At 39.6% G+C, this 27,605-nt stretch overlaps 1 protein-coding gene across 6 annotated transcripts in view; it reads right to left on the bottom strand.

Moving 5' to 3' along the window:
• The window catches only part of Hmbox1 (homeobox containing 1), a 97,585-nt gene that overhangs the window by 6,063 nt on the left and 63,917 nt on the right, over positions 1-27,605 (bottom strand). For all 6 annotated transcript variants that reach the window (XM_090353677.1, XM_090353681.1, XM_090353679.1 and 3 more), the window contains exons 6-8: positions 22,822-22,975; positions 3,587-3,669; positions 1,341-1,436 (exon numbers count right to left, since the gene is read on the bottom strand). In XM_090353677.1, coding sequence (XP_090209803.1) covers positions 1,341-1,436; positions 3,587-3,669; positions 22,822-22,975 — 333 coding nt within the window. The remainder of the gene's footprint in view (positions 1-1,340; positions 1,437-3,586; positions 3,670-22,821; positions 22,976-27,605) is intronic.

Below are 27,605 nucleotides of genomic sequence, written 5' to 3'. Positions count from 1 at the left end.
CACTAGGCTAAATTCCCGGCCCGTCTTTTTTCTTTTTAATGCTGGTACTGGGGTTTAAACTTAGGGCCTAGGTGCTGTTCCTTAGCTTTTTTCATTCAGAGCTGGTGCTCTACCAGTTGAGCCACATCTCCCCTCTGGGCTTTTTTCCTGGCTAACTGGAGGTAAGAGTCTCCATGGACTTTCCTGCCAAGGTTGGCTTTGAACTGTGATCTGAGATCTCAGTTTCTTGAGTAGCTGGGACTATAAGTGTGAGGCACCAGCACCTGGCTGTTCCAGTTCTATAAATCAATTGTTTTCTAATACGTAAGTCAAGGCCCAGAAGTAACAAGTAAGCTTGTGGCATCACAATTCTTCTAAAGATCTATGTGCCATAGGAGCCATCAATTGCTCAGGGGCTAATTCTAAGTTCTGGAACACTGGGAACAAAGGATATTATAAAATAACAGTGTCGTGATTCTTATAAAATAGTGCAAATAATACTAACTTTGGGGGACCAGGAGTGTCGCCTAGTGGTAGAATGCTTGCCTAGCATGCATGAAGCCCTGGATTCGATTCCTTGGTGCCACATACATGAAAAAGCCAGAAATGGTGCTGTGACTAAGGTGAGAAACCTCAAGGACAGTGCCCTCGCTCTGAGTTTAAGCCTCAGGAGGACTGGAAAAACAAAACACAAAAAAAGCAACTTTAGGCCGGGTACAGTTGATCACACCTGTAATCCTAGCTACTCAGGAGGCTAAGATTTGAGGATTCACCAGCATAAACACTAAATACCATCAGACTCATCTCCAAATAACCACTAGAAAATCAGAAGTGGGACTGTGGCTCAAGGGATAGGGTGGTAGCCTTGAGCTGAAATGCTCAGGGACAATGCCCAGGCCCTGGGGTAGGTCAGGGACAGCACCCAGGCCCAGAGTCCAAGCCCCATGACTGACAAAAACAAAACAAAACAAAACCCAACACTACCACCACCAACAACAAAAACCTAACTTTGGGAGTTATCCAAAATAAAATGAAGAACATAAGGATGATTCTTATTAGGCTTAAAAGTCAGGCTCGGCCCAGGAGTTTGGTCTAGTGTTAAGAGTGCTTGACTAGCAAACATGAAGACCCAGGTTTGATTCCTAGGTACTACATACATGGAAAAGCCAGAAATGGTGCTGTGGCTCAAGTGGTAGGACTCTAGCCTTGAGGAAAGCCCAAGTACAATGCTCTGGCCCTGAGTTCGGTCCCCAGGACTGGCAAAAAAAAAAAAAAGTCAGGCTCATTCAGACCAGAAGTTCTTAAGCTAAGGGCCCTCTTCACCAGGAGAACATAAGAGAACAGCCTCTCTGATACATTACCGATATTGGCTCTCCTCTTGATTTCCTTCCGTCTATTAGCAAACCAATTATATACTTTCAGGGAGGTAACTCGTTCCAGATCAGACAGTTTTTTACCTGTGAATATATGCAATTGAATTTAGATAACCGATATTTGGAACCCTAAAACAAGAACTAGTTTAAGAGATATCTTTCCTTTTTTTAAGGTTTGCTTTTGATTCTGTTCATTACTAAAATAACAGATGCAGGGAAATTTTTCTTAGCAATATATAATGCCATGTACCATATTCTGGTATTATTGAATAGAAATGCAAAAATAAATACACAACTAGAAACTAGTAAGAATATGCTTCAATTTAGAAAGTCATATATAATACTGAAGAATTCCACAAAAGTTTTCCTAGATTGCCAGATCTGAGTTGCCCTCTTATTGCACCATTCACTTTCATTAGCATTATTCTAGATGAGGAAGCTATTCTTTGTCAAATATCCAGATAACAGAAATTTACTTACATCTTCAGGCTGTACATGAACGACTTTCCTGTTACCTTAAGACAGAGGATATGATACTTGTTTTTTTTGAAGGCTAAAAGCCACTGTGTGTGAGCATCCATTACTGAGACTATGCTGGAATACACAGTATTATTCAGGCTGCATTTTAGATTTATTGTCTTTTGTGCTGTCCAAGGTGATTTCTTGTGAAGAGCATCATGTTTGCGAATAAAGGACCCACATGGATCAGATCTCCCCACTTGTCCTTTTCCTATTTTTCAGCATTCAATCAACAGTGGGTAGAGAAGTCAAAAAACAGATTTGTTAAAGTCTTAATGAGGGTAAAAGCATTTTGGGGGGGAGAGCTCAAGTTCTTGGGACTTTTATGTAAAAAAAGGGTCCAGCTTCATCACACTTAAGTGTGGGTGGAACTGGGTCAATATTCCTAGAAGTCTGATTTCTAGATAAGGAAGAATGGATTCCTATTTCACTGTTATAAGACACTAACTTTTTTGCACACAGTCTTTTTTTTTTTTTTTTTTTTTTTTTTTGCCATTCCTGGGGCTTGAACTCGGGACACTGTCTTTCAGTACCATTTCTGGCCTTTTCTGTTTATGTGGCACTGAGGAATCAAACCCAGGGCTTGATGCATGCAAGGCAAGCACTCTACCACTAAGCCACATTCCCAGCCCTGCACACAGTCTTTTTTTTTTTTTTTAATTGTCAGGATAATGTATAGAGGGATTATAGGTACATTTGTCAGGTGCATTACTTCTGACACATTGATATGCCTTCTTACGTTTTTGTCCCTGTTTCCTCTCCCCTACCCCTCCCAATCATCTTGTTTCCCCCCTTCCCTTCTTTATTTCAAATAAACAAACATACATACAATATACCCGGGAACAAAGTCAGGTACAGTAACAACATGAGATTTTTTTACCCCATAAGGACAAAAAAAGAGAAGAGAAAATAACAGAGTCCTGAATAATCTTTAAAACAGTCAAAACAACTGGCCAAACAGAAATCAATTGGAATGGTCTCTGGTAATACAATCTGTAAACTATGACATAATATTTAAACACATGGAATAAAATTCAAATAAAGTATTTAAATCGTTCAGCTGACACACACAAGAACAAGACTTGAAAATTATTACCTAAGTTTTTCCCAGCTAAGCAAAAGCCATCCCATGTGGGAAGAAGACAGAACCCCGCTCCAAAGAGCTGTCCTCCAAAAGGAACACACACACACACACACACACACACACACACACACACACACACACACACACACACACACACACACACACACAAGCACGACTGCTTTTAAAAAGTCTACTTGAGATTCCCTTCTTGAATACTTGTTTGTGAAACACGTCATTTGAAATATGTTGTAAAAATCAATGTTAATAAATTCTTTCATTAAAAAGTCTACTTGATCTTTTTATGAACCAAACTTGCTAAAACAGTTCAAATCTTAAAATTATTTTGGAATTGATATATTCTTGCTAAATTTTGGAAAAAGCAATCTCTCTACTAAACATAATCATTTCAAGTCCTCAAATCTCACTTAAGGTCACTCCCTAGGAACCCTCCAGTGTGTGTGTACGTGTGTGATTAGTGGCATCCCTACACGTACTGCTAGGACAGGACGAGCAGTAGCCTGCACATCGAGGATGTACGCACATGGGAGGAGAAGGAACCTCAGGGTCATAAGAGCTCAGTACAATGGGAAGCTCAAAGCAGAGCCAAGCAGAGCTGAGCTTGACTCCTTACCTGGCTTCTGTATAACTGCATTGCAAGCATTTGCAATTTCTTCTCTCTTGGCTTCATCTGGGTATTGATTCTCATTGAAATAACTGCAGAGGAACCAATAAAGACAATTTTTTTGTTTTAATTTTTTTAAATGCACCATTATTAAAATCCCACTTATTTAAAAATAGGTTCTTTACAATGTAACACTGGAGTGTCTCGTGCAGGTCCTGGAATAATTTTCTGCAGGAGACAAAGGCTCTCTTCTGTGCCGTTCAGTATGGTAACCAGCATTCACACACAGCTGCTGTGCACAGGAAATGAGTTTAATGTAAAGGGCAGTCTTTTAGCTTTTATTTAACTAGTGTAGATTTAAATAGCGGTGTGTGACTGGTGGCTGCTATGTGGACAGCACAGGACTAACTATAGACTGCTGTGCCTCATTAGAAGCATCATTGATAAAAGTGATTTTTTTTCATATTTGTGATTGATTAAAGTCAGGTGGTGTTACTGAGGCACTGGTTAACAAGAGGGTTATTACTTTTTGTTCGTGTTGTTTGTAGAAACAAAAACTGGAAGTTATCCAATTGCCCATTAACAAGAGAATAGGAGAACCAAGTGTGGACATCTATATTTATACATAGCTATTTAAAAGTGGCGAGAAAAAAATAAGTTAGAGCCCTGTCCACTGACTTGGACAGATGTTCATGATGTGTACTATGTGAGAGAAACAGTCTGTAGATTAATATGCATACAAAGAACCTTTACAGAATTTTAAAAGTCTATCTAGCAGACTACATGGATAAAAGTGGAGAGTATACATCAGACTGGAAATACTGCGAGAGGGATGGAGTGGGCTTGCATTTCTCACATATGAAAAGTAGATATGTTTGTTATAGCATTTTTTTCAAAGTTACATTTGCTGAATCCATCAGACCTAAGAGAGTCTACGTGGGAATAGAATGCTTATGATTAGTGCTTTTTCCCTGTCATTTAAGAGCTTAAAAACAGAAAAAGAATTTTCAAGCCTTTGAGCCTACAAACAGGTTTAGGGCAAGAGTCTTCCTTGCATCACACTGTAATACCTACCATTTCTTCAGGGTCTTTCTTGCCGCTCCCATCTGTACTGGTAAAAAGGCCAAGGCCACTCATTGTGAAATTGCCTTAACCACTCTCGCCTTCTACCCCGCCCCACACCTGATGCCAGCAGCCCCTTCACTAGCCAGGCCATATCTTCACTGCAGTCGAACTTCCCACCATTTCTGTTCTAAAATACAAGTCATCCAACAGTGCTTTCCTCGTCTTGTTAATGACACCCTCGACATGGTTTACTGATGTATACTGTGGTCTGAATACACAGCACTGCCTGGGTTCTGCCAATTGCCCACTTTGCTCAAGACTCAATGACAAGCAGACAATAAACACCTACTGTGTGTTAAGAACCAGTGGATGTACTTATGGTGAAAGGCCACTGATTGGAGGATGGCACTGAGGTGTTCCCAGTGTAGTGGGCATGTTCTGGAAAGACAGCTCAGAGAAGCGCCATCTGACTTGAGCCCTGAGGATGGGCAAGATGGAGAAGAGGAGGAAAAACACTGTATAACAAGGAACTAGCATGTGCAATGGTAGATAAAAGTCTGGGTGTATTCTAGGCATCGGGAAGAGTTCAGTGTGTTTCTAACATGGGGTGCATTCAAGGACATGATGATATGAGTCTAAAGATAAAATGGGGGCAATTTTTCATGAGCTTTGTCTGTCCTCTGAGAAGTTGATACCTGATTCTGGAAATCTGAGAAGTTTTCAAGCTACATTCCCTACTGTGCTTGAGAAGGCAGCATCTTCAAGAGCCAATGCTCAGATCCTACCTCCAACAATCCCCAGTTCCCTATCACCATCCACTGCCATTAAAATGTTTCTTTTACCTATCATTCCTCCTCTGGCCTCACCTTTCATGTCTTGACTTAACCTCATGGCAAGTGAAATCAACAATACCCTTGAGGAGAAACTTGGGCTACTGACTTTTTCTGACTTCTACCACACCTGTCCAGCCAATCTCCTACGCTTCAGAAAGCACCTTCCGTTCATTCTTCTTCCATCCTTCTCTCAAGGTACTAAGTGTTCCTGGAAAAAATCATCAAATAGGGCCAATTGGGTCCTTTATAAATTCTTGCTCTTTGGTCTAAATTAGGCCCTCATTTGTGGTGTGAATTCTTTCATAACTCATCTCCCTCATCTTCCACGTCCCACTTACCCGAAACCTTTGCACTCTGTCATCCCAAACCCTGAAACCTACCACAGTTAGTCTTTTTGAATACACATTTGTCAAAATGGATGTTATTTAATATCAGCATGCTTCATTTTTTTAGCTTTTCATCTTCCCAACTTCCCTTCATTATGTAGTAAAGATTCAAGTGGTAGAATGCCACTACTACAAGCAAGAAAGCCCATCAAGAGCACAGGCCTTGAATTCAAGCCCCAGAACTGGCTTGTGCAAACATGCACACACATGCACGGACGCACGCCCCCCCCCCACATACACACACACAACGAAACTAAAAACAAAATACCCTTCCTTAGGCCACTGATTACTCATTTCTTTGTCTCATAGCAGAGAAAATGTATCTATAAATCCTCTTTTCAATGTCAACTTCTCCAGTGTTTTCAGCAGTGCTGAGGATTTGAAGTTAGGACTGTGACTACACCATACTCAGATCATTTGTTTTTTTAGTTTTTCAGATGGGGTCTTGTGGTTTAGCCTCAGACTATGGTCCTTCTATGTTTTGTTTCCTAAGTAGTTGGGATTACAGCTGTGAACAGCTGGGCCTGACCCCTACTTTTCTCTTTGATCTTATCTTCCTTCTTTCAATCTTTTCCCCTTCTGTCGTGTATTTCCCAGTTTTTCTGTGCCAACACAATAACTAGATACACTGATTATACAATGCACATTGCTTCACTATATCACTTTTAAAATCAGGACACATTTTATAAATGGTAATGTTTTAAAATTAAGTGTGGTAGCATTTTTTTTCTCCCTCACTGGTATGTAAAGTAAGATGTGTTTTACAATCAAGAACTTAAATAGAATATGATACCTAGCATATGATACCTGCTAAGACTCAAGATCCCATTTAAAAAACAGCTCTACGGCTAGTATATCTCATTATAATTCTCATCCAACTGACTCTAAAGCTTGTGACTGTCACTGTACCCCTTCCTATGTCTGATTAACATTCCTAATGCATATCTCTAAGTTGCAGTATATTACCCTGTTCACAAATTTTCAAAGGTTTTCAGATGTTCAGTCTTCTCACATGCACCTGTCTTTTCTATTTATCTGCTGCACTTCTACACATATATGCCACAGTTTAGGAAAATGAAATGACCTCGTAAACTCTGAATCTCTAAGCCTTTCTGTTGTCTTTTTCTTTCTCCCAATGTAAATCGTGCCCATCCTTTAGGACAAAGTGCAAATATTGCAGAGTGTGTGTGTGAGTGCACGCACCAGTATCAGGGTTTGAACTCATCCTTACTTGGCCTTTTCCCTTGTGGCTGGTGCTCTACCATTTGAGCTATACTTTTTTTTTTTTTTTGCCAGTCCTGGGCGTGAGCTCAGGGCCTGAGCACTGTCCTTGGACTTTCTCAAGGCTAGAGCTCTACCACTTGAGCCTCACCACCACTTCTGGATTTTTTCTATGTATGTGGTACTGAGGAATCGAACCCGGGTCTTCGTGCATACTAGGCAAGCACTCTACCACTAGGCCAAACTCCCAGCCCCATTTGAGCTATACTTCTAATCTAGCTTTTGTGCTAGTTAGTTGTAAAGAGTCTTGCAGACTTTCTGCACAGGCTGACTTTGAATCAAGATCCTCAGTTTCTTGAATAGATAGGACTACAGGCATGAGTTACTGGGGCTTGGCTCAAATACTATTTTTAAAAATTTGTTTTTAAGGCCGGGAGTTTGGCCTAGTGGTTGAGTGCTTGCCTAGCATGCGTGAAGACCCAGGTTCGATTCCTCGGTACCACATACATAGAAAAAAAGCTGGAAGTGATGCTGAGGCTCAAGTGGTAGAGTGCTAAGCCTTGAGAAAGTCCAAGGACAGTGCTCAGGCCCTGAGCCCACGCCCAGGACTGGCCAAAACAAACAAACAAAAATGTTTTTAATAAAAGAACTGAGGAAATGTACAGCTTAGCTTCACTGCTGAATGTCAGCAAACATTTAAAGAAAATCCACCCTTAAGTTATTCTAAAACTCTGAAGACAGAATTCTTCTCAATTTGTACAAGGCCAGCATTACCCTGATACCAAAGCCAAACAAAGACACTAAGAAAAAAGAAAGAGGAAAAAAAGAAAAGAAAAGAAAAGAAAAGAAGAAAGAAAAGAAAGATTAGTCACCAGCCAATATCCTTGATGATCACAGATACGAATATCTTCAGTAAAATCCTAGCATACTGAATCTAATACTAGTACATTAGAAAGGTTATTCACCATTACCATGTAGGGTTCACCCTAGGAATCAAGGATAGTTTCATGTACACAGTCAATAAATATGACACAATCCATCAACAGAATTAAGGGTCAACCTCTTATCTCAATACATATGTAAAAGGATTTAAGATGTCGGGGCCGGGAGTTTGGCCTAGTGGTAGGGTGCTTGCCTAGCATGCACGAAGACCTAGGTTCAATTCCTCGGTACCACATACATAGAAAAAAGCTGGAAGTGGTGCTGTGGCTCTAGTGGTAGAGCACTAGCCTTGAGAAAGACCAAGGACAGTGCTCAGGCTCTGAGTTCAAGCCCCAGAACTGGCAAAAAAAAAAGGATTTAAGATATCAATTTATGAGAAAATAAAATCTCTGCCCAAATATGGTATTGAAGGAATATATCCCAACATCATAGAACTGATTTATCTAAATTTAGTGTAAATAAAGTATCAAGTCCTTCCTATATGTACTCTATCAAAGAGAATATGGAAACTACCCAGAAAAAAAAGAAGAATCAAAGAATAAAATAATATTATGTTTCTATCTAATTTCTCATGAAGGGAGGTATGTTAAGGAATCTGGCTGGACCATAATAGACATTCAAGAGCTGAAGGCACGGCTCAAGTAGTGTAGTGCACTTGCCAAACATGCCGAAGGCCCTGAGGTTAAATGACCAGTACCACACACAAAGAAAAACACCAGCACTCCAGAAATGTTTTTTGATCATTGTCACTGAATAAGTAAATATTAAGGAATAAATGAAAGAAAGAAACAAGCCAAGTGCTGGTGGTTCTTGTCTGCAGTCCTAGCTACTCAAGAGGCTGAGATTTGAGGATCATGGTTTGAAGGCGGCCCAGGCAGGAAAGTCCATACGATTCTTCTCTAATAAACTATTCATAAAAAGCTAGAAGTGGTGCTATGACTCGAGAGGTACAGCAGTAGCCTTGGGCAAAAGAAGCTTAGGCTCTGAGTGCAGACGGAGTTCAAGTCCCAGGACTGCCCAATAAAGATAGATAGATAGATAGATAGATAGATAAGAGAGGCAGAGGGAGAGGGAGGAAGGATAGGCAAGCAGGCAGGCAGACAGATAGACAGGAAGGAAGGAAACATGAAACACAGAAAATAATGGTGCTAGTTAAGGATTCTGGCTGTTCTTTCAGGAGAAAGACAGCAGGGATGTCGCTATGCTGCACACTGCCTTCTCGGGGTGCATTTGGTAGTTATAACCTGAGCTACAGGTAGACCATAATTTACACCAGAATAGTGTTTATCTTTCATTTCACAAAACCAAATGGACTGTCAGTGAAATAGGTCTAGCTGATTATTCATTCAAGCAACCAAAATGATGAGTCTTAGTTTTTAACAGTTTTCTATAGTAATTACTATAAAAAGGGTAGCAAAGATGAACTAGAAAAAACTTCCAGGGTAGTTACCAGGAAATACATGTACGTATAATCAAAGAAGTCATTTCGGTAACTTAGAATTCTGGGAGTATTTTGCTCTGGAAGCAGACAAGAATCTGTAATACTGCAGGTTTCTGGAGATAGGGCAGTAGTGTGGGTACAGTGAGTAGTGAGATAGGGGAAATCATGTGTACAATGTAAAGGAGCTATCTGAGATTGGAAAGGAGTTCAATATGGCTATAAAGTATATGAAATGAGGTAGTTGGTAATCAAACAGAAAAAAGATTTAGGTCTAGATTGAATATATAGTTCCATTTTTAGGCAACTAAGAGCTATGGTCTAACTCAGGAATATTTTAGGACCAAAGATGGGTTTTTTTCATATATTTTTTATTGTGATTAATAGAAGGGTTACATTATAGTCACCAGATAGAAGGTGCATTGCTTCACAAACATTGATACCTTTCTTGTTGGGAGCCAGAGTAGAATCAAATTGTACCTTGATTTGCATCAGACCATGGCTTTATTGTCTTATTGTTTTATGGCCTTATTCTGTTTAAATTACCTGAGATTTACCATATGAATGTAACAGTTGGAAGTTCCCTGGTTTCAAGAAGGGATATAAGCTGGAGTTGACAATAAACGAGGCAGTCTTTACTTGGGCTGCAGACATCCCGGACCCGGTGTGTCTGTCTCTCTTCTATTTTTTCCTAGTCCTTGCCCCCTATTTCAGGAACCCCAATCTGCGAACCCTGGTTTGCTGCCGGCTGGCCCAGGCACTTTCTCATGTCTTGGGCCCCATTTCCCTCCCCCCGCCCCGCCCCTCATCTTGTTTTCCCCCTTCCCTATCCTATTTCAAATAACCAAATAAGCATATATACAATATATCAGATAACAAGGTAAAATACTGTAACAATATGAGATAACCAAGAGACAGCAAAAGAGATGAGATAACATAGTACATTAAGGACAACAGTCACTCATATGGCTTTTGTTTCTATATCCTGGAGGTCCTTTCATTTAGTGTCATACTATATGGCCTTATTCATGTGGGTTTTGCCCTATTGTAAATCTCTGCTAGGAGAGCCCAAGATTTCTATTGATTATGACAAATGAGGGAAACCATTGAGCCTATGTCCCTTTGAGTCTGGCTTAATATGATTTTTTCTAAGTCTTTCCACTTCCATATAAATGGGGTGATATCGTTCTTTCTGACAGCCGCATAGATTCCATTGTGTATTAATACCACATCTTGTTGATCCACTCATCAACTGAAGGGCATCTGGGTTGGTTCCATATCTTTGCTCAAAGATGGTTTATAGGGCAGTATTTCTTAATATCAGAGGTAGAAGTCCATTAGACAGTTGTGGCAGTAGAGTAAAAGAGGACATGAGAAGGTTAAGGCACAGACATGGAAGAGGTGAGATACTTCTGAATGTACTAAATTGCCTTTATGATAGTCTTAGACATAGCACTTAACTATTTGCCATTCATATTCCAGTGTTTAACCTTCAGATTATTTTATAGAAATATTTATGCCACTTTAGAGACCTTGGCTAATTCTGAAATGAAACTCTGGAGCCCCAAACAGTTATATTCCTTCTAAGAATGTTTACAGCCCTAGACACTTTCTAATACAAAACTTAAAAAAGGAAAGAAACAGAAACAGAAACACCTACGCGTAGCAATAAAGAAATGGTAAATAAGCCCTGAGGACACTATCCTTGAATAGACCAAGGACAACACCAGCAGAGTGATCAGTGAATCTCTTCAAAGAAAAAAAAGTTCATTTTTGCTAGACAGTGACAGCAAAGAATTAAAATGAAAAGTGGCAAAATAATTTACATGACATGAGAAACCATAAGCTAGTAACAAATGGAAATGTCCTTCAAGCACTTTCATTTCAATAACACTAAAGTCTATAAAAATTGCAGCCAGATAATTTCTCCTTTTGTGTCTCAGTGAGCTGGTAGGAAACACAGAGATTCAGTAAGAAGAAGCCACTGCCAAAAGAAGTGGGGTAGTTTTAACAGACAAGATGGTTAAACTATCATAGCTTGATGGTCTTTGTTTTTACTACAGAAATACACCTGGAAAATAGCTTGGGCTAAGCAGGGATTTTCATAACAGTTTATCAAATACAGACAAGTTCTAACTTCACATAGAATGTTTGTCCTTCCAAAGTGCAAGTTGAAATGCTACACTGTTTGGATATTTACTTTTGTTTAATAAAATAATGATGGTTAAATAAAATTTGAGATAAGCATCTGAGAAAGAATCTAGTAAAAATACATTTTCAGAGTACTTAATGATGGGGAAACACCAGTTTTTAAAAAGTAAGTTATAAAACCATAGGTAAGCTGGGTACCAGTGGCTCACACCTGTAATCCTAGCTACTCAGGAGGCTGAGATCTGAGGATCAGGGTCAAAGCCAAACCAGTCATGAAGTCAGACTCTTATCTCCAATTAACTACCAGAAAACTAGAAGTGGTGCTGTGGCTCAAGGAACAGAGCACTAGCTTTGGGCTAAAGAGCTCAAGGACAATTCCCAGAATCAGAGTTCAGGCCCACGACCGAGGGGAAAAAAAAAGAGAGAGAGAGAGAGAGAGAAAAAAAAAACCATATGTAATAGTTATTCTACTTACATTTATAATGCGAAAAAAACAGAGGCTGGGAGTTTGGCCTAGTGGTAGAGTGTTTCTCTTGCACATATGAAGACCTAGGTTTATTTCCTTGGTACCACATACATAGAAAAAAGCTTGAAGTGGTACTGTGGCTCAAGTGGCACAGCTCTAGCCTTGAGAAAGCCCAAGGACAGTGTCCAAGCCCTGAGTTCAAGACCCAGGAATGGAAAAAAAAATTCTATATACAGGCGTCTATTTTCATATTTGTAACTAAATATAGCATCTTGAATACACTGAAACATTTAGGTTTTGTTTTTTCTTTCTTCCATTTTTTTTTGCTAGTCACTGAGAAATGACTAAAAAACATACCAAATGCTAACAATTATTATTTCTGAATACTAATGAGGGGATATTTTAATTTTCTACCTTATACTTCATTGTTTTGTTGATTTTATATATTAAACAGGCCATAACTGTAATTCAGGAAAACCACATTTGAAAATAAAGTTTTCTGTTTCTAAAGCATGAGGAAAGCAGAATTACATATAATTATTCAGAGAACCAAGGACTTTTATTTTTTGCTGGCTTTATACCAATTGAGCCACATTTCTACTATGGGATTTTTGCTGTTTGATTGGAGGTAAGAATCTCATGAATTTTCTGTCTGGGCTGGCTTTAAACTGTGATTCTTGGTCCTCAGTCTCCTGAGTAAGCAGGTGCAAGCCTGGATATAATTATTCTTTTTTTTTTTTTTTTGCTAGTCCTGGGGCTTGAACTCAGGGCCTGAGCACTGTCCTTGTGCTTTTTCATCAAGACTATAGCACTCTGCCACTTGAGCCACCCACCGTTTCTGGTTTTTCCTATGTATGTGGTAATGAGGAATCGAACCCCGGTCTTTGTGCATGCTAGGCAAGCACTCTACCACTAGGCCAAACTCCCAGTCCCAGGATATAATTATTCTTAAGTATACCACATTCCTGCACATTCATGTCATTTTGACAAATGAATTCATTTTTAATTCTAGAGTCTTTGCATAAGCTTCTAAAAGGTGTGAGTATAGGCAAAAGATAAAATGTAAGTAGGCTCTATTACAGAAGTTGGGTTTTGTTTTGTTTTGTGCCAGTACTGAGGCTTGAACTCAGGGCTTGGGATTTAGCTTTTCCTTCTCAAGGCTGGCACTCTATCATGTAAGCCACAGCTTCACTTTTGGCTTTATGCTGGTTAACTGAAGGTAAGAGCCTCATGGATTTTATTGTTCAGGCTGGCCTTGTCTGTGATACTCAGATCTCAGTCTCTTGAGTAGCCAGGAGAGCAACCAGTACCAGGCCACAGTTGGACATTTTTTTTTTTTGCCAGTCCTGGGCTTGAGCTCAGGGCCTGAGCACTGTCCTTGGACTTTCTCAAGGCTAGCACTCTACCACTTGAGCCTCAGCATCACTTCCAGCTTTTTTCTATGTACGTGGTACTGAGGAATTGAACCTGGGTCTTTGTGAATGCTAGGCAAGCACTCTACCACTAGGCCAAACTCCCGGCCCCCACAGTTGGACATTTTTACAGCTATATGTCACCCTACAGTTTTAGAATGGAAAAATCTGTGAGAAGGGAAGAACTTATACAGAAAAGTTAGAGCTAGCTTACAGCTAGACCAAGGATTCAGGTGAACAAAGTTCAGTTTCTAACATCTTAATTCATATGTGAATGTGGCACTCACAACGCAGATCATTTTACCTGGACTTACACATTCCACAGAGTGCACCCCACCACAGCAATCCAAGACCTTCACGCCTGGAAGGAAACATTATCAGGTCCTCTTCACTTTGCAGGCAAGGATGAGAACCACCTTGCTCAAGGTCACATGACCTCCAACTGGGGTTTCCACTTCACTGGCAAAATGGTCTAACAGGAACAGCCATTATTCAGATGAGATGTGGCATTGTTTCTGCCTGAATTTTAAGATATGTAATGCAAATTCCTTAGCAATGAATCATCTAGACCTCGCTAATTCCCAAGAGTTCCTGGAAGTCACTATGTGAGGGCATCAGTAAGAAACCCTACTAACCTGAGGCCCGCAGCCACTTTGTAGTGGGAGTTCTTCCTTGGCAAAGACACCTAATTTCTCTCAGGACAACTAAAACACTCAGCTACTCTCTTTCTCTCCTGGATAGAAAAGAATTAAAATAAACCTCAGAACTTTTCTCTAGAATTGCAACCGCGATACATATTACAAGTATGTGTATAATCTAAAAGCTGAGTGTAATCTAACACATGGGGGCTGAGTTGCAGGCCAGCCTGAGCTACATAGTAAGACACTTGTCGCACACCAACATACAAGAGTCAATGTCTACAGTACAGTTAGTAATTTCTTAGATATTAGCAGGATTTTTTTTTAAAGCTTTTTGTTTTGTTTAGATTGGTAGTGGGGCTTGAACCCAGGGCCTGGGTGTTGTCTCTGAGCTTCCTTTGCTCAAGGCTAGAGGTCTACCAGTTTGAGCCATAGTGTCACTTCTGTCACTTCTGTTTTTTTTTTTTTAATTAAAGAATTTATTAACATTGATTTTTACATCATATTTTTTTTTTTTTTTTTGCCAGTCCTGGGCTTGAGCTCAGGGCCTGAGCATCGTCCTTGGACTTTCTCAAGGCTAGAGCTCTTCCGCTTGAGCCTCAGCACCACTTCCGGCTTTTTTCTATGTATGTGGTACCGAGGAATCGAACCCGGGTATTCATGCATGCTAGGCAAGCACTTTAACCACTAGGCCAAACTCCCGGCCTACATCATATTTTAAATGACAAGTTTAACATACAAGTGTTCAAGGGGGGAATCTCTATTTACAATCACTGGGACTTAGTATTTAGAACTTAATCAAAATTAGGCTAGAAATATTAATTTATGAAATAAAACATTATGTCTATAGAGTCAGGTTTTTATGTCTATATAATTATGTTTATATTTCCATTACCATGCCACTTCTGGTTTTTGAATGGTTAATTGGAGGTAAGAGTCTCCCAGGGACTTTTCTCCCCAGGCTGGCTTCAAACAGCCATCCGGAGTAGCTACGATTACAGGTATGAGCCACCAGCATGCGGAGGAAGAAAAAGTTTAGAACTATTACCAGCATGATAACATGCCTTTCATCACTTGTTTGAAAAGAAGCTCTTCCTTGCTAAAATTCTGTTTCAGTGTTTTATTTACTAATCCCTACTTTGCTATTTGATAACCAGGTATCAAGTATAGCACTTGATGTAAGAGCTGAATTTTAGTACACAAGATCTTGTAACTGAACCTTAGACAGAAATATGAGTTATCACTTGCTCACCAGATTCTTTTAAATCAAATACTATCATACTAGTTATTTCATGTGAGTTTTATCATGTGGCATCTGAAAGTTTTCCTCCTAATGTATATACCTTTTAATCATACATCTTTCTATAAAGACCAGACAAAGGTGGAAACAACTTTTTTGGAGTTCTGGGAGGCTGGGTGAGGGAGAGTTAAAATTAGGAAGCTCCACTGGGTGCTGGTGGCTCATACCTCTAATCCTAGCTACTTAGGAGGCTGAGATCTGATCACTGCAGTTCAAAGTCATCCCAAGCAGGAAAGTCTATGATACTCTTGTATCCAAGTTACCACCAGAAAAAGTGGAAGCAGTGCTGTTGCTTAAAGTGGTAGAGTGCTAGCCTTGATGAAAAGAGCTCAGAGATAGTGCCCAGAGGCTGAGTTTAAGCCTCTGACCAACAAAAAGGTTTTTTTAAGAAATTAAAAGTCCTGCTGGGTGCACAAAAGGACCTGAGACTCTTGTCTCCAATTAACCTCTAGAAAATGGGAAATGGGTCTTGGCTCATGGGTAGAGCTAAAGAGCTCAGTGACAGCACCCAGACCGAGCTCAAGCCCCATGACAAGAAGGAAAGGGAAAAGGGAAAAGGGAAAAAAAGGGAAAAGGGAAAAGGGAAAGAGAAGGAAATAAATTAGTAAGTCCTGTGCCGGGCACACACCTGTAATCCTAGCTATTCAGGAGGCTGAGATCTGAGGATCGTGGTTCAAAGCCAGCTCGAGCACTAAAGTCTAAAGTTCGTGAGACTCTTATTTCCAATTAATCATTGGAAAATCAGAAGTGGCACTGTGGCTTAAGGGGTAGGGTGCTAGCCTTGAGCTGGAGAGCTCAGGGACAGTGCCCAGGCCCAGAGTTCAAGCCCTACAACTGACCCCCCAAAAAAGTAAGTCCTAACTATACTAAAGAAATAAAATTGAGACTAGTACTTCTGTTAATAGACATGTCTCTTGACTAAACAGCAATGAACTTAATCAACTAGTTGCTTGACTCTTCATGTTACTTTACTAATGAAGAAAGGAGCCATGTGTGAGAGGGCAGTGTTTAGTTTTTCATGGGTTTTAACTGAGATAATACCAGAGGAAACTGTGGTGCTTTGGAAAGTGAATGGAATCCCCCAGTTCACCAACTACTAAGGCTGGTGTGCTCCATAGTGCTGCTCACTTCACCAGAGCCGGGGGGGTGGCTGCATCGTCTGGCCCATTCGGTTAGCCTCTATGGGTAGGAAGTCAGTTTATGGAAGAGATTGGAAAGGAGATCTGGAATTACGTCTCTTACACCTGGCTGGTCAGTCATTTTTTTATTCAGTGGGTTATGGGGCTTGAACTCAGCCTGGGCGCTGTCCCTGAGCTCTTCAGCTCAAGGCTACCAACCTACCCTTAAGCCAAGACCCACTTCCCATTTCATAGAGGTTAAGTCTCAAGTCCTTTTGTGCCCAGGCTGGCTTTGAATCTTGATCCTCAGATCTCAGCCTCTTGAGTAGCTAGGATTACAAGTGTGAGCCACTGCGTCCAGCTTCAGTCATTTTTTATAGTATGAAGATCACAGTCCAGGATTGAGAAGGACCATCATTATCTTCTATGCATGACTGTTCTTTTGCCAAAGAACATACTGAGCTTTTGCCAAAGGCCCACTCATGTCAAAATGACCATGGTAACCAAAATGGAAACAGGTTTTCTTAGGTTCAATCCAGCAGAAAGAAATAAAGCATAGAATGCACCACAGAGTCTTTTAAGAATCAGGAGGGAACTGGTCTGTGATTAGCCTGAGAAACACATTACTTTCCATGGGGGGACTTAGTATCTTTTTTGGGGGGAGGCAGTCCTGGGGCTTGAACACAGGGCCTGGGTGAGCACTGTCCTTGGACACTTTTTGCTCAAGTCTGGCACTCTGTCACTTGAGCCACAGCACAACTTCTGGCTTTTTCTGAGTATGTGTACTAAGGAACCAAACCCAGGGCTTCGTGCATGCTAGGCCAGCAGTCTACAACTAGGCTACGCTCTTGGCCCTTAGTATCTTTTCTTAAACCTAATCTCTTATTTCCTGGGTCTTGGTTTGCTACCTTTTTTTTTTTTTTTGCCTTTTAACATGTCAAATTAATTCTAGTAACATTCAATACTTGCCATCTCCCTAACCTGTACCTTCCACAATCACACCTGAAATGGGATCTTACTAAGTTGGCCTTAACCCAAAATCCTCCTGATCTTTACCTTTTTGAATATCTGGGGTCATAGGTGTGCACCACCCATCCTAATTATGTGAGGATAACAATTTATTTTAATGTATTATTGTACTGTAAGGCCCAAGAAGATATTTTTTCTTATTACTGTTTCCCCTAGAGCCTACCAGAAAGACTGATACAAAGGAGAAACTTAAATATTCCTGAGTTTAGAAAAGAAAAATCTCACCAGTTTTCTGTAAATATTTTCCAACTAGCTGGGTGCGGATGCTCACGCTTGTAATCCTAGCTACTCAGGAGGCTGAGATCTGAGGATCAAGATTCAAAGCCAGCCTGGGCACAAAAGGACCTGAGATGCTTATCTCCAGTTAACCACTAGAACATGGGAAGTGGGGCTTGGCTCAAGGGTAGGTTGGTAGCCTTGAGCTGAAGAGCTCAGGGACAGTGTCCAGGCCCAGTTCAAGCCCCATGCATGACCCACCAAAAAAAAAAAAATTTCCAACTAGACTATGGCTGATTTCAATTACTATTAGTGTTTATAATAGGCCTAAAATTCAAATTCTGAGATGAACCAATATACCCATTGGGGACTTATTAGATACAGTGCCAATAACTTTCCTAACTATACTTCCTTTCTTATAAACTGTGGCCACAATATAGGATAAGGAACATGGGGTCTTTTGTCCCATTTAATTGGCTTGGAGACAGGAGAAATACTGGTGTATTTCTTATACAAGATGAAGCCACTGGCTCAGTATCTATCTGAGGATGAGGAAAACCTTCAATCTGCTTCAAAAACAACATGATACTTTTTCTTTCAGCTATTTCTGTTTCACCAAAAAAGAACCAGGAAGTATAATCTGCCAATTCTAAAATGCATTTAAGGACAGTTCATCTTCATATTGGCTATGAGAAATGGGTTGGGATAACTCTACCTGTCAATAAGTGGGAAAGTCTTGTTGTTTTTTTCCCCAAATAGTCTAATGGATTGAAATGAGGTCATGTCCAGGCTCCCGCTGTCTCACATAAACGTTAAGGACTTCCTTCTATTTACAGATACTGGAAACACACTGTTCATTATGTTCTACTGGAATTATTCCACAAGGATATAGGAGATAAACTCTTTTAAAAATTCAAATTCTCATATCTATTAATTCTAAAATATATAGTGTATTGCCCTGGTGTTTTGTATGGTAAAACAGTATGACATCAATAGAGGGGGAAAGGAAGGCCAAGGTTTTGGTGTCCAGAGTACACGTCATGTAGGTCCTCATCTCTGCAGATCAAGCTAAGAGAAAATGAGAGTGAAGCATGTGAAAGTAATCTCTCCTGTTACCTTTTGAGTCATCTGATTGGATCACTTTAAATATTTCAGTTATCATTTATGTTTGAACAGAAAGCCTTACAACTTACAAAATATTTATCTTCGTGTAGTTGTACAAATGAGTTTCAGTTCATGGAGTCGGGTTATGATTACAATGCATCTTGAGCAATATCATTAGGAATAATTATTTAGCTGGACGTGGTAGCTCATGTCTGTAATCCTAGCTACTCAGGAGGTTGAGATCTGAGGATCAAGGTTCAAAGTTAGTGGGGACTAAAGTCTGTGAGACTCTTATCTCCAGTTAACCACCAGAAAACCGAAGTGGTACTGTGGCTCAAGGCTTAGTGAAGTAGCCTTGAGCGGAAGAGCCCAGAGTTCAGACCCCACGACTGACACACCCCGGGCCCAGAGTTCAAATCCCACAACTGACAAAGAAAAAAAATTTTTTAAAGAAAGAAAAAAGAAAGAAAGAAATGAGAAAAGCAGTAGAAAAACACTTCCTAGGTACAAATTTTAAAACCCCCACAATGGGGGGCCAGGAGTTTGGCCTAGTGGTAGGGTGCTTGCCTTGCATGCATGAAGACCCGGGTTCAATTCCTCCGTACCCCACATACATAACAAAAAGCCGGAAGTGGTGCTGAGGCTCAAGTGGCAGAGTGCTAGCCTTGAGAAAGTCCAAGGACAGTGCTCAAGCCCTGAGCTCAAGCCCAGGACTGGCAAAAAAAACCCCAAACAAACAAACAAAAAACCCACAATGGCAATTCAAGTCAATTGAAAAAAAAAAAAAACAGTAAGCAACACCAAAAAAAAAAAAAAAAGAATAATTTATGGTTTTGCAAATTGCTATAAGAATACCCAAGACACTGATCTTCCAAAGTTACTCAAAGCTTAAACTCACAAGTCTCCTTTGTCTTCATCATATTTATGCATGTGAAAGCATATGCCATATATTATCATATCACCACAACTCAGCATATTTCAGAGTCAGAAGACTAGGAAAAGAAATGCTCCTTGCAGGTTGGGATTTTAATGGGTGGTAAAACACTAGGCAAGGTGGCATTGCAGTTGTTTGAACCACACCCAGTTTGTTGTTAAATATAGAATTTAGTTTCTGGAATTGGTCTTCTTAACCTTCACAATCTATGTATTCAATGGAAAAATTAAAAGTAAAGAGGAAAAAGGAAAGAGACTAAAATCAAAATCCAAGTACTAATAAACTGACCTGGGAAGAATTCCAAAATGCAGTAAAGATCAAGAGAATTAAATTACAGAAACCTCAAGCAACAAGGTAGAAAAATGCTTTATAAGCTAATTTGTCTCTTCCATGCTAATTCTCTCAGGATATATAACGCCCTTGTGTACATAAAGTGCATTTCTGCACTGTACACATGTCTCTAAATAGTATTATAAACATGCCATGTCACATTAACAGTGAGGACATCAAGTTTAAAGCTATCATGTATTTACGGCTATGACATTACTTTTGTTCATAAAGACCTATTTTCCTAAGAATCCATTTTTAGATGCTTAAATTGGAGGTGAATAGACATCCTCAAACTAAGTCTTGTTATTGTTTACCAGTCCTGGGGCTTGAACTCAAGGCATTGTCCTTGAGCTTTCTCAAGGATAGCGCTCTACCACTGGAGCTACAGCACCACTTCCGGCTTTCTCTGTGTATGTGGTACCAAGGAATCGAACCCAGGCCTTCGTGTATGCATTCTACCATTAGGCCATCTTCCTGGCCTCAAACTAAGTTCTAATACTGATCCTTTGTCTTCTGGGAAGAATTTTCTTTCTGTTTTATTTGTGGGTTGTGGGGCTTGAACTCTGGGCCTGAGCACTGTCCCTGAGCTCATCTGCTCAAGGCTACCACCCTACCCCTGGGCCTGGGAGTTGTCTCTGAGCTCTACCACTCAAGGCTACTAACCTACCCCTGAGCCACAGCCCCAGTGGGAAGAATATTTTGGAGTAAGGTTTTAGAATTGCTTTGAAGATGATAAAAGTTAAAAGAACAAAATATGTGTTCTTTAAAATTCCATTACTATGGATATCTTAATGCTTTTATATCATTCACCAAAAATGAACATGGAATGTAAGAACAAAAATTATATTACAGATATACTGTTCCTTAAGAACAGTAAAAGATACGATAGCTTTAAATGCAAACACAGAGGCATTGTCTTCATTTCCATACTCCTGCAAACACTTAAATACAGAGTCTTCATTCAGGAGTTTCAACTAAAAATAATAAAAATAAATAATCTTTCTGCAAAAATCTGACTTCAAAGCTGGTCCTTTTAACACTGTGTCCTGCTGCTTCTGTTACTGCTATACATCGTCAAATGCATTCCTGTATCTGGCCAAAGTTTTTACAAGTTGCTACTTTCTTCTTATCTTGTTTCATCTGGTAGAACAATCCATAATATTTAGAAATTGCATTCTATATTCCTCCCTTGAGTCAAGAAAAGTACAGCAGGTTATCCATTACAATTTAGTCAGATCTTCTTTAAACTAACAACAGAAACCTTTGTAAATAAGAAAAAAAATTCGACCTATACAAGTATAGTAAGCTCATACATATTATCCAGGGACAACAATAATCAGTTTATCATTTATGTTTCATATTTCCCTATTTAAATTTTCATATGCTTTTAAACTAATAAAAGCTTGCAATATATCTTAATCTAGTAAAATCAGACTTTATAGTTAACCAAAGCCAATTCATATGTTAGTTAAAAGCAGTGTGTACTCAAATGAAAATTACATTTTTCTCAGTTAACCTATGGTTAACTGAGATGTACATGTAGCTTGGCTATTTATTAGGCCTGAGGCCCTAGAGGCTATTTTACTTTTGTGAGTTCTCATTATTTCATTTGAAAAACGAATGCAGGGAGCATCAAATGTGGAAGGTTGATATCTATGAAGCTGAATAGTATACTACATGTTTCCCTTGTAAGGAGACTGAGATACCATGCACCCATTTGAAGTGTTCCTTACTTTTAGCATATCATAAAGTTATGTAGCACTACAATGAATTTTAGAAATTTTCTCCCTTCCCCAAAAGAAGCCTTAGCTTCTTAAAAGACCTTAACTGTTGTTCCCCAGCCGAAGATTTCTGTTTTCCTCAGGTTAGACAACCAATAAGTGGAATACAAAATGCAATTAAGTTAGGAAAAAGGAAAAAAGATTGCTTATATACAATATTATGCATTCACATATTCTTATATATATGAACAATGGGTACCTACTCTGAACCAAGCACCATGACATGCAGTAGGCAAAATATTCAGCAATGAAGTAATTTGAGTATGCAAGAAACAAGAAAATATGGTACTCTATTTACTGTATATAAACTTCATCATTAAAACAATTCTATAGAGAACACTTAATAAGAAAGTAACTAAAAAGGTCATATTTTAGGTGTAAGCTAAATACAGCAGTTTCTTAAGCATGTATTTATAGCATGTCAGATGTGAAAAATCAAGTTAAGGTCAGAAAATTGCTGACTACCTAGATGGTAGACTTCTACTGAATCAAAGCTAAAAACAAGTGTTTAGGAGTACAATCAATGAGACCATCCTCCTTGCTGAGGAGATCTCAGTGAGTGGCCTCCTTTACTACTTATTTTGGATAAAAATACTTCAAAAAGATTTACTTTCAAAATATGAAAGACAGTGTCAGTGTCAAAAGCATTTTTCTCAAGTTTCTTAAATGACTAAGGGCACTACTAAATTATAAGTAAAATTAATGGTGAGATGTGAACTCCTAACTTAGGATTTCTCGATTTATTTCAGTAACACACATTTAAAACATACCAAAATACTTAAGAGTTAGTATTACTTTCTAGAAATAAAAACTGTCCTAATTTAGCCAGACTTTCTTTTCTAAGTTTGGGAAGTATCTCTTAAGAAAAGCAGATACATACCTTTCCATGACAGCCAGACACTCCTTTCTCCAGGTAAATCGACTCCCTCGTCGGAGACGGAAGGTCCCAGCAGTGGCAGAGACAGGGGGAGGTGTTTGTCTCCACTCCAGGTCCTCTATTGAAATGGGGGCAGGTCTCATACTTAATGTAGCCCCTGAAATAAACAAGAGGCTTTCAGCAAATATCCTGCAATTTATTAAAAATCAAAATGGCACAATACTACGAAAACAACAACAAAAACTCCAAGTATAATAAATTTGGCTCTTCTATTGAAACTTGCAGGCCAATATATTTAATAATAAAAAGTTTAAGAGGTAAAAAAAAAAAATCATTACAAAGTGAACCAGAGCCAGTGGCTCACGCCTATAATCTTTTTTTTTTTTTTTTGCCAGTCCTGGGTTTGAGCTCAGGGTCTGAGCACTGTCCTTGGACTTTCTCAAGGCTAGAGCTGTACCACTTGAGCCTCAGCACCACTTCCGGCTTTTTTTTTTCCTATGTATATGGTACCGAGGAATCGAACCTGGGGCTTCATGCATGCAGGGCAAGGACTCCACCACTAGGCCAAACTCCCGGCCTCACACCTATAATCTTAACTTAATCCTGAAATCTAACTACTTTAGATCTCAGGAGGCTGAGATCTAAAGATTGGAGTTGGAAGCAAGTTGGGCAGGAAAGTCCATGAGACTTATCTCCAAATAACCACCAAAAAGTTGGAAGCAGAGCTGTGGAATACTATTAGCCTTGAGAAAAAAGCTCAGGGACAGTGTGGAAGCGCTGAGGTCAAGTCCCAAGACCTGCATATGTACGTATGCTTGTACACACACACACACACACACACACACACACACACACACACACACACACGAATCAGAGGGGTGTCTCTGAACCTCTATACCTTTATCTAATACATGTACACCTGATATTTCACTGGGTAACTTTCAAGGATGAAAACTTTCACCTTGCCTATGTGCAGGCCTTCATCTTCCATACATAGTCCAGCTCCTTTCCATCTCCCACATCATCTTTCCCAGGCTTTTCTCCAGGCTCAAAGTTACAAGAACTCAAAGAATGGTCACATTATCTTGACTTCTACTGACTTACTTCTTGCGTTTGGACTTGGTATGTGTCCTTAGAGCTCAGTCCCTACCTCCCTCTCTCTCTCTTTACACTGTTAACCTCATCTCAAAGTGGAAAAAAACAAAACAAAACATGTTGGCTGAGCACCAGTTGTTCATGCCAGTAATCCTAGCTATTCAAGAGGCTGAGCTCTGAGGATCACAATCCGAAACCAGCCTGGCTCCATGAGACCCTTACCTCCAGTTACAGAAAACCAGAAGTAACACTGTTGCTCAAGGTGATAATAAAGTGCTAGCCTTGAGTGAGGACAGTACCTATGCCTTGTGTTTAAGTCCCATGACTGACCAAAAAAAAAAAAAAGTCCCCTTTATCTATGGTTTAAGCCAAATCCTTACTATAGACATACATACAAGGCAGGTCAGAACTTTATGGAGTTCATGCACGTATTCGCAGATATTAATTAATGTAGAGTAACAGGAATAAAGTAACACCCTGGGTAGTGTTTTTATTTCAGTTCATATAGGTTTACTGTAGATCTCTCTCCTTTCATCTCTCTTCCTTCCTCCCCTTGTCTTCTCTCTTCCCTTCTCTCTTCCCTCTTACCCACTTTTTAAGACACGGTTTTGCTATGTTGCCCAGTCTGGCCTTTAACACTTGGCCTCCACTGATCTTCCTACCCCAGTCTTCCAAGAAGCTGGGACGACAGGTATGAACCAGTATGCCTACATGGCAGGCTTATGCCTTTTGTTGAGACAAGTCTCTCTAACAGGCTGGCCTTGAAATCACTACACAGACCACAACGGTCTTAAACTTCTGCTCTTCTTGGCAGTTTTTCCCATGTCAGTAAATAGATACCTATTCTTCAAGTTGCTCAGCTAAAAAAATTCAAGATTCATCTCTGACTTCTCTCCTATACAACAGTAAAACAAAATATTAATTATATCAAAATGAATCCATCAAGTTAAGCTTTTACTATCTGCTCTGCTACCACCTTAGACCAAACAAGTATTGTCTCACAATCATGTGTGTCTTCCTGGGACAGGTTCCAATGACAATCCCTTAAAAAAAAAAAAATCATCCATCCTAGTAATCAGGCTCTTAGATCTGAGCTGTTGATGAAGCAAATGAAGAAAGCTCAATGATAGACCACAGAAAGTGTTATAGTTTCTCCCTAGGTTTTTAGTTGCCCTACAGAAGTTTGGCTAACTTGAGACTGATGTAAAGAAACCCAAACCCTCCATGTGGAGAGGCCACAAGAAATCAAAGATATGCTACTAATCCCCAAGTGCTTCTGCTACTCCAGGTTCCAGACTATTGGAAACACTCAAATACTCCAGCCATAGCAGCCTTCATGTGGAATCTGACTGACAGAGAGAAACAGGGACCCAGCCATTCAGCCTCAATAGTGACATAGAAGCTATCTTCTAAGGACTCTACTGACCCTGTCTCTGTATGCCTTTGTATAGAACCTGCCTACACTGCACCATAATGAGTCTGTGTGACTAGCAGCGTATGGTATTGATGGTATGCCACCTCTAGGGTTAGACTAGAGGAGACATTGTGGCAATTGTCTTAGTTATTTTCACTATCTCTTTCACTTTTCCTTACCCTTAATTATTTTCTCAAGGGAGAACTAGTTGCAATTTGTGAAGACACTTGTCCAGTGGGTGGTGAAGCCATTAAACAAGCAGTTTGCCAGGGGGCTTGCAACATTCATGTGAATGACTTCGCAAGTGGACTATCCAGTTCCAGTGTCTGAAACCTCATGAGAACATGGGTCCTGAACTACCTAGCTCAACCACTTCTGGATCCCATCTATAAAAGCCAAGAAAACATGTGCTGTGTTACGCTGCTACCTTGTGGGGAGTTACCATATGAAGATGGTAACCATCCTCTGTTGTCTATTTTCTCATAGTCACCAACACCCTGAGGACTATAAGTATTATTTATTTAGGTACATACATTTGGGAAAAAAATTCTCTTTAAAGACATGAGATTTTACTACTCATAAGAATCATTTTGTTCTATTTTTTTTCTGACTATTTTTAAAATTTTTTTTATCCCTTTTTCTACTGATATGTAGGAACCACATCAGTTGGTAAGTCAATCAAATATAATTTTTTTGGGGGGGCCAGTTCTGGGCCTTAAGCTCAGGGCCTGTCCTTGGGCTTTCTTAAGGCTAGAACTCTACCACTTCAGCCAGAGCACCACTTCAGGCTTTTTTCTATGTATGTGGTACTGAGGAATCGAACCTGGGTCTTCACGCATGCTAGACAAGCACTCTACCACTAGGCCAAACTCCCGGCCCTCATCTTGTGGAATTTTTATAGCTTTTCATGTGAGTCTGGGAAACCCATTTGGAGTCTGTTATATAAGGTGAAGGTAAGCTTTTTTTTTTTTTTTTTGCCAGTCCTGGGCTTGGGCTAAGGGCCTGAGCACTGTCCTTGGACTTTCTTAAGGCTAGAGCTCTGCCACTTGAGCCTCAGCACCACTTCCGGGTTTTTCTATGTATGTGGTACCGAGGAATCGAACCTGGGTCTTCATGCATGCTAGGCAAGTACTCTACCACTAGGCTAAACTCCCAGCCCATAATTATTTTTTTTATCAGACTGTCATGTCTTATTTATAGTCTTCTTTGTGATCTTTATTTTTATACAGTAAATTATGTCAACATTTCCTATTATGGCATATGGGCTGGAATATCATTCAGAATATTCTGATTTTCCATTTTGTATTTTAATTCTCTCTAGTATATGATGTAAACTAAATATTTACCTTCTTTCTCAACTGATCAAATGTGGCATCATACAATGCTTTAGAGATTCTTGGCTTAAAAAAATGTGAACTAGGTCAAAGTAGATACTATGAATGATACAAGAACAGATTCAAAATTATGGATGCCTAAGAGAAAAATATAAAGATACTAGAAGCAAGAACATCATATAAAAGCCTTAAAACTTCTTAGAAGTGAAATATGGGACTTCTGGGCTAAATACCCTTACAGAAAAATAAACTTTCTTTCTCTCTTCTCCCTTTTTTCTTCTTCCTGTCTTTCATTTTTTTTTTTAAGGTCTCAATCATTATGGAGTCCAGGCTAGTCTCAAACTCTCAATCCTTCTGCTCTGCCTTCTCAATGCTGATAGTACAGCCATGTATTATCAGCCAGGTTAACATTTATTTCTATACAGAAACATTTTTTTCCACATTATATCTGAGCTCCTATTGAAACAAAATTGTTACTTTCATATAGCAAATCAAACTCATAAGAAAAACAATCCCTCATAGCTTGTCATAGCTTGCCAATAGATTTCTCTTTTCTTTTTTTTTTTGGGGGGGGGGGTTGGGGTGAGACTTGAACTCTGAGCCTAGGTGCTGTGCCTGAGCTCTTTAGCTCAAGGCTACTGCTCTAACCCTTGAGCCACAGAGCCACTTCCGGTTTTGTGGTGTTTAATTGGAGGTAAGAGTCTCATGAACTTTTTAGTGCTGGGACTGGCTTTGAACGCAATCCTCAGATCTCATCATACTGAGTAGCTAGGATTATAGGCGTGAGCCACTGTGTCTGGCTGCCAATAGATTTCTTAAAAATTTGGAAAGAATAGCCACGTGATGGAAACATCCCAGATGCCCTACTGCAGATGAATGGATACAGAAAATGTGGTATATATACACAATGTAATTCTACATAGCCAACAGACAAGATAAAATAA

Source organism: Megascapheus bottae, chromosome 20 (assembly GCF_031878675.1).
Source record: "Megascapheus bottae isolate mThoBot1 chromosome 20, mThoBot2.hap1, whole genome shotgun sequence".
Taxonomy (NCBI): Eukaryota; Metazoa; Chordata; class Mammalia; order Rodentia; family Geomyidae; genus Megascapheus; species Megascapheus bottae.
The sequence above is the reverse complement of the archived record's forward strand: the minus strand, read 5'-3'. Positions and strand labels throughout refer to the sequence as shown.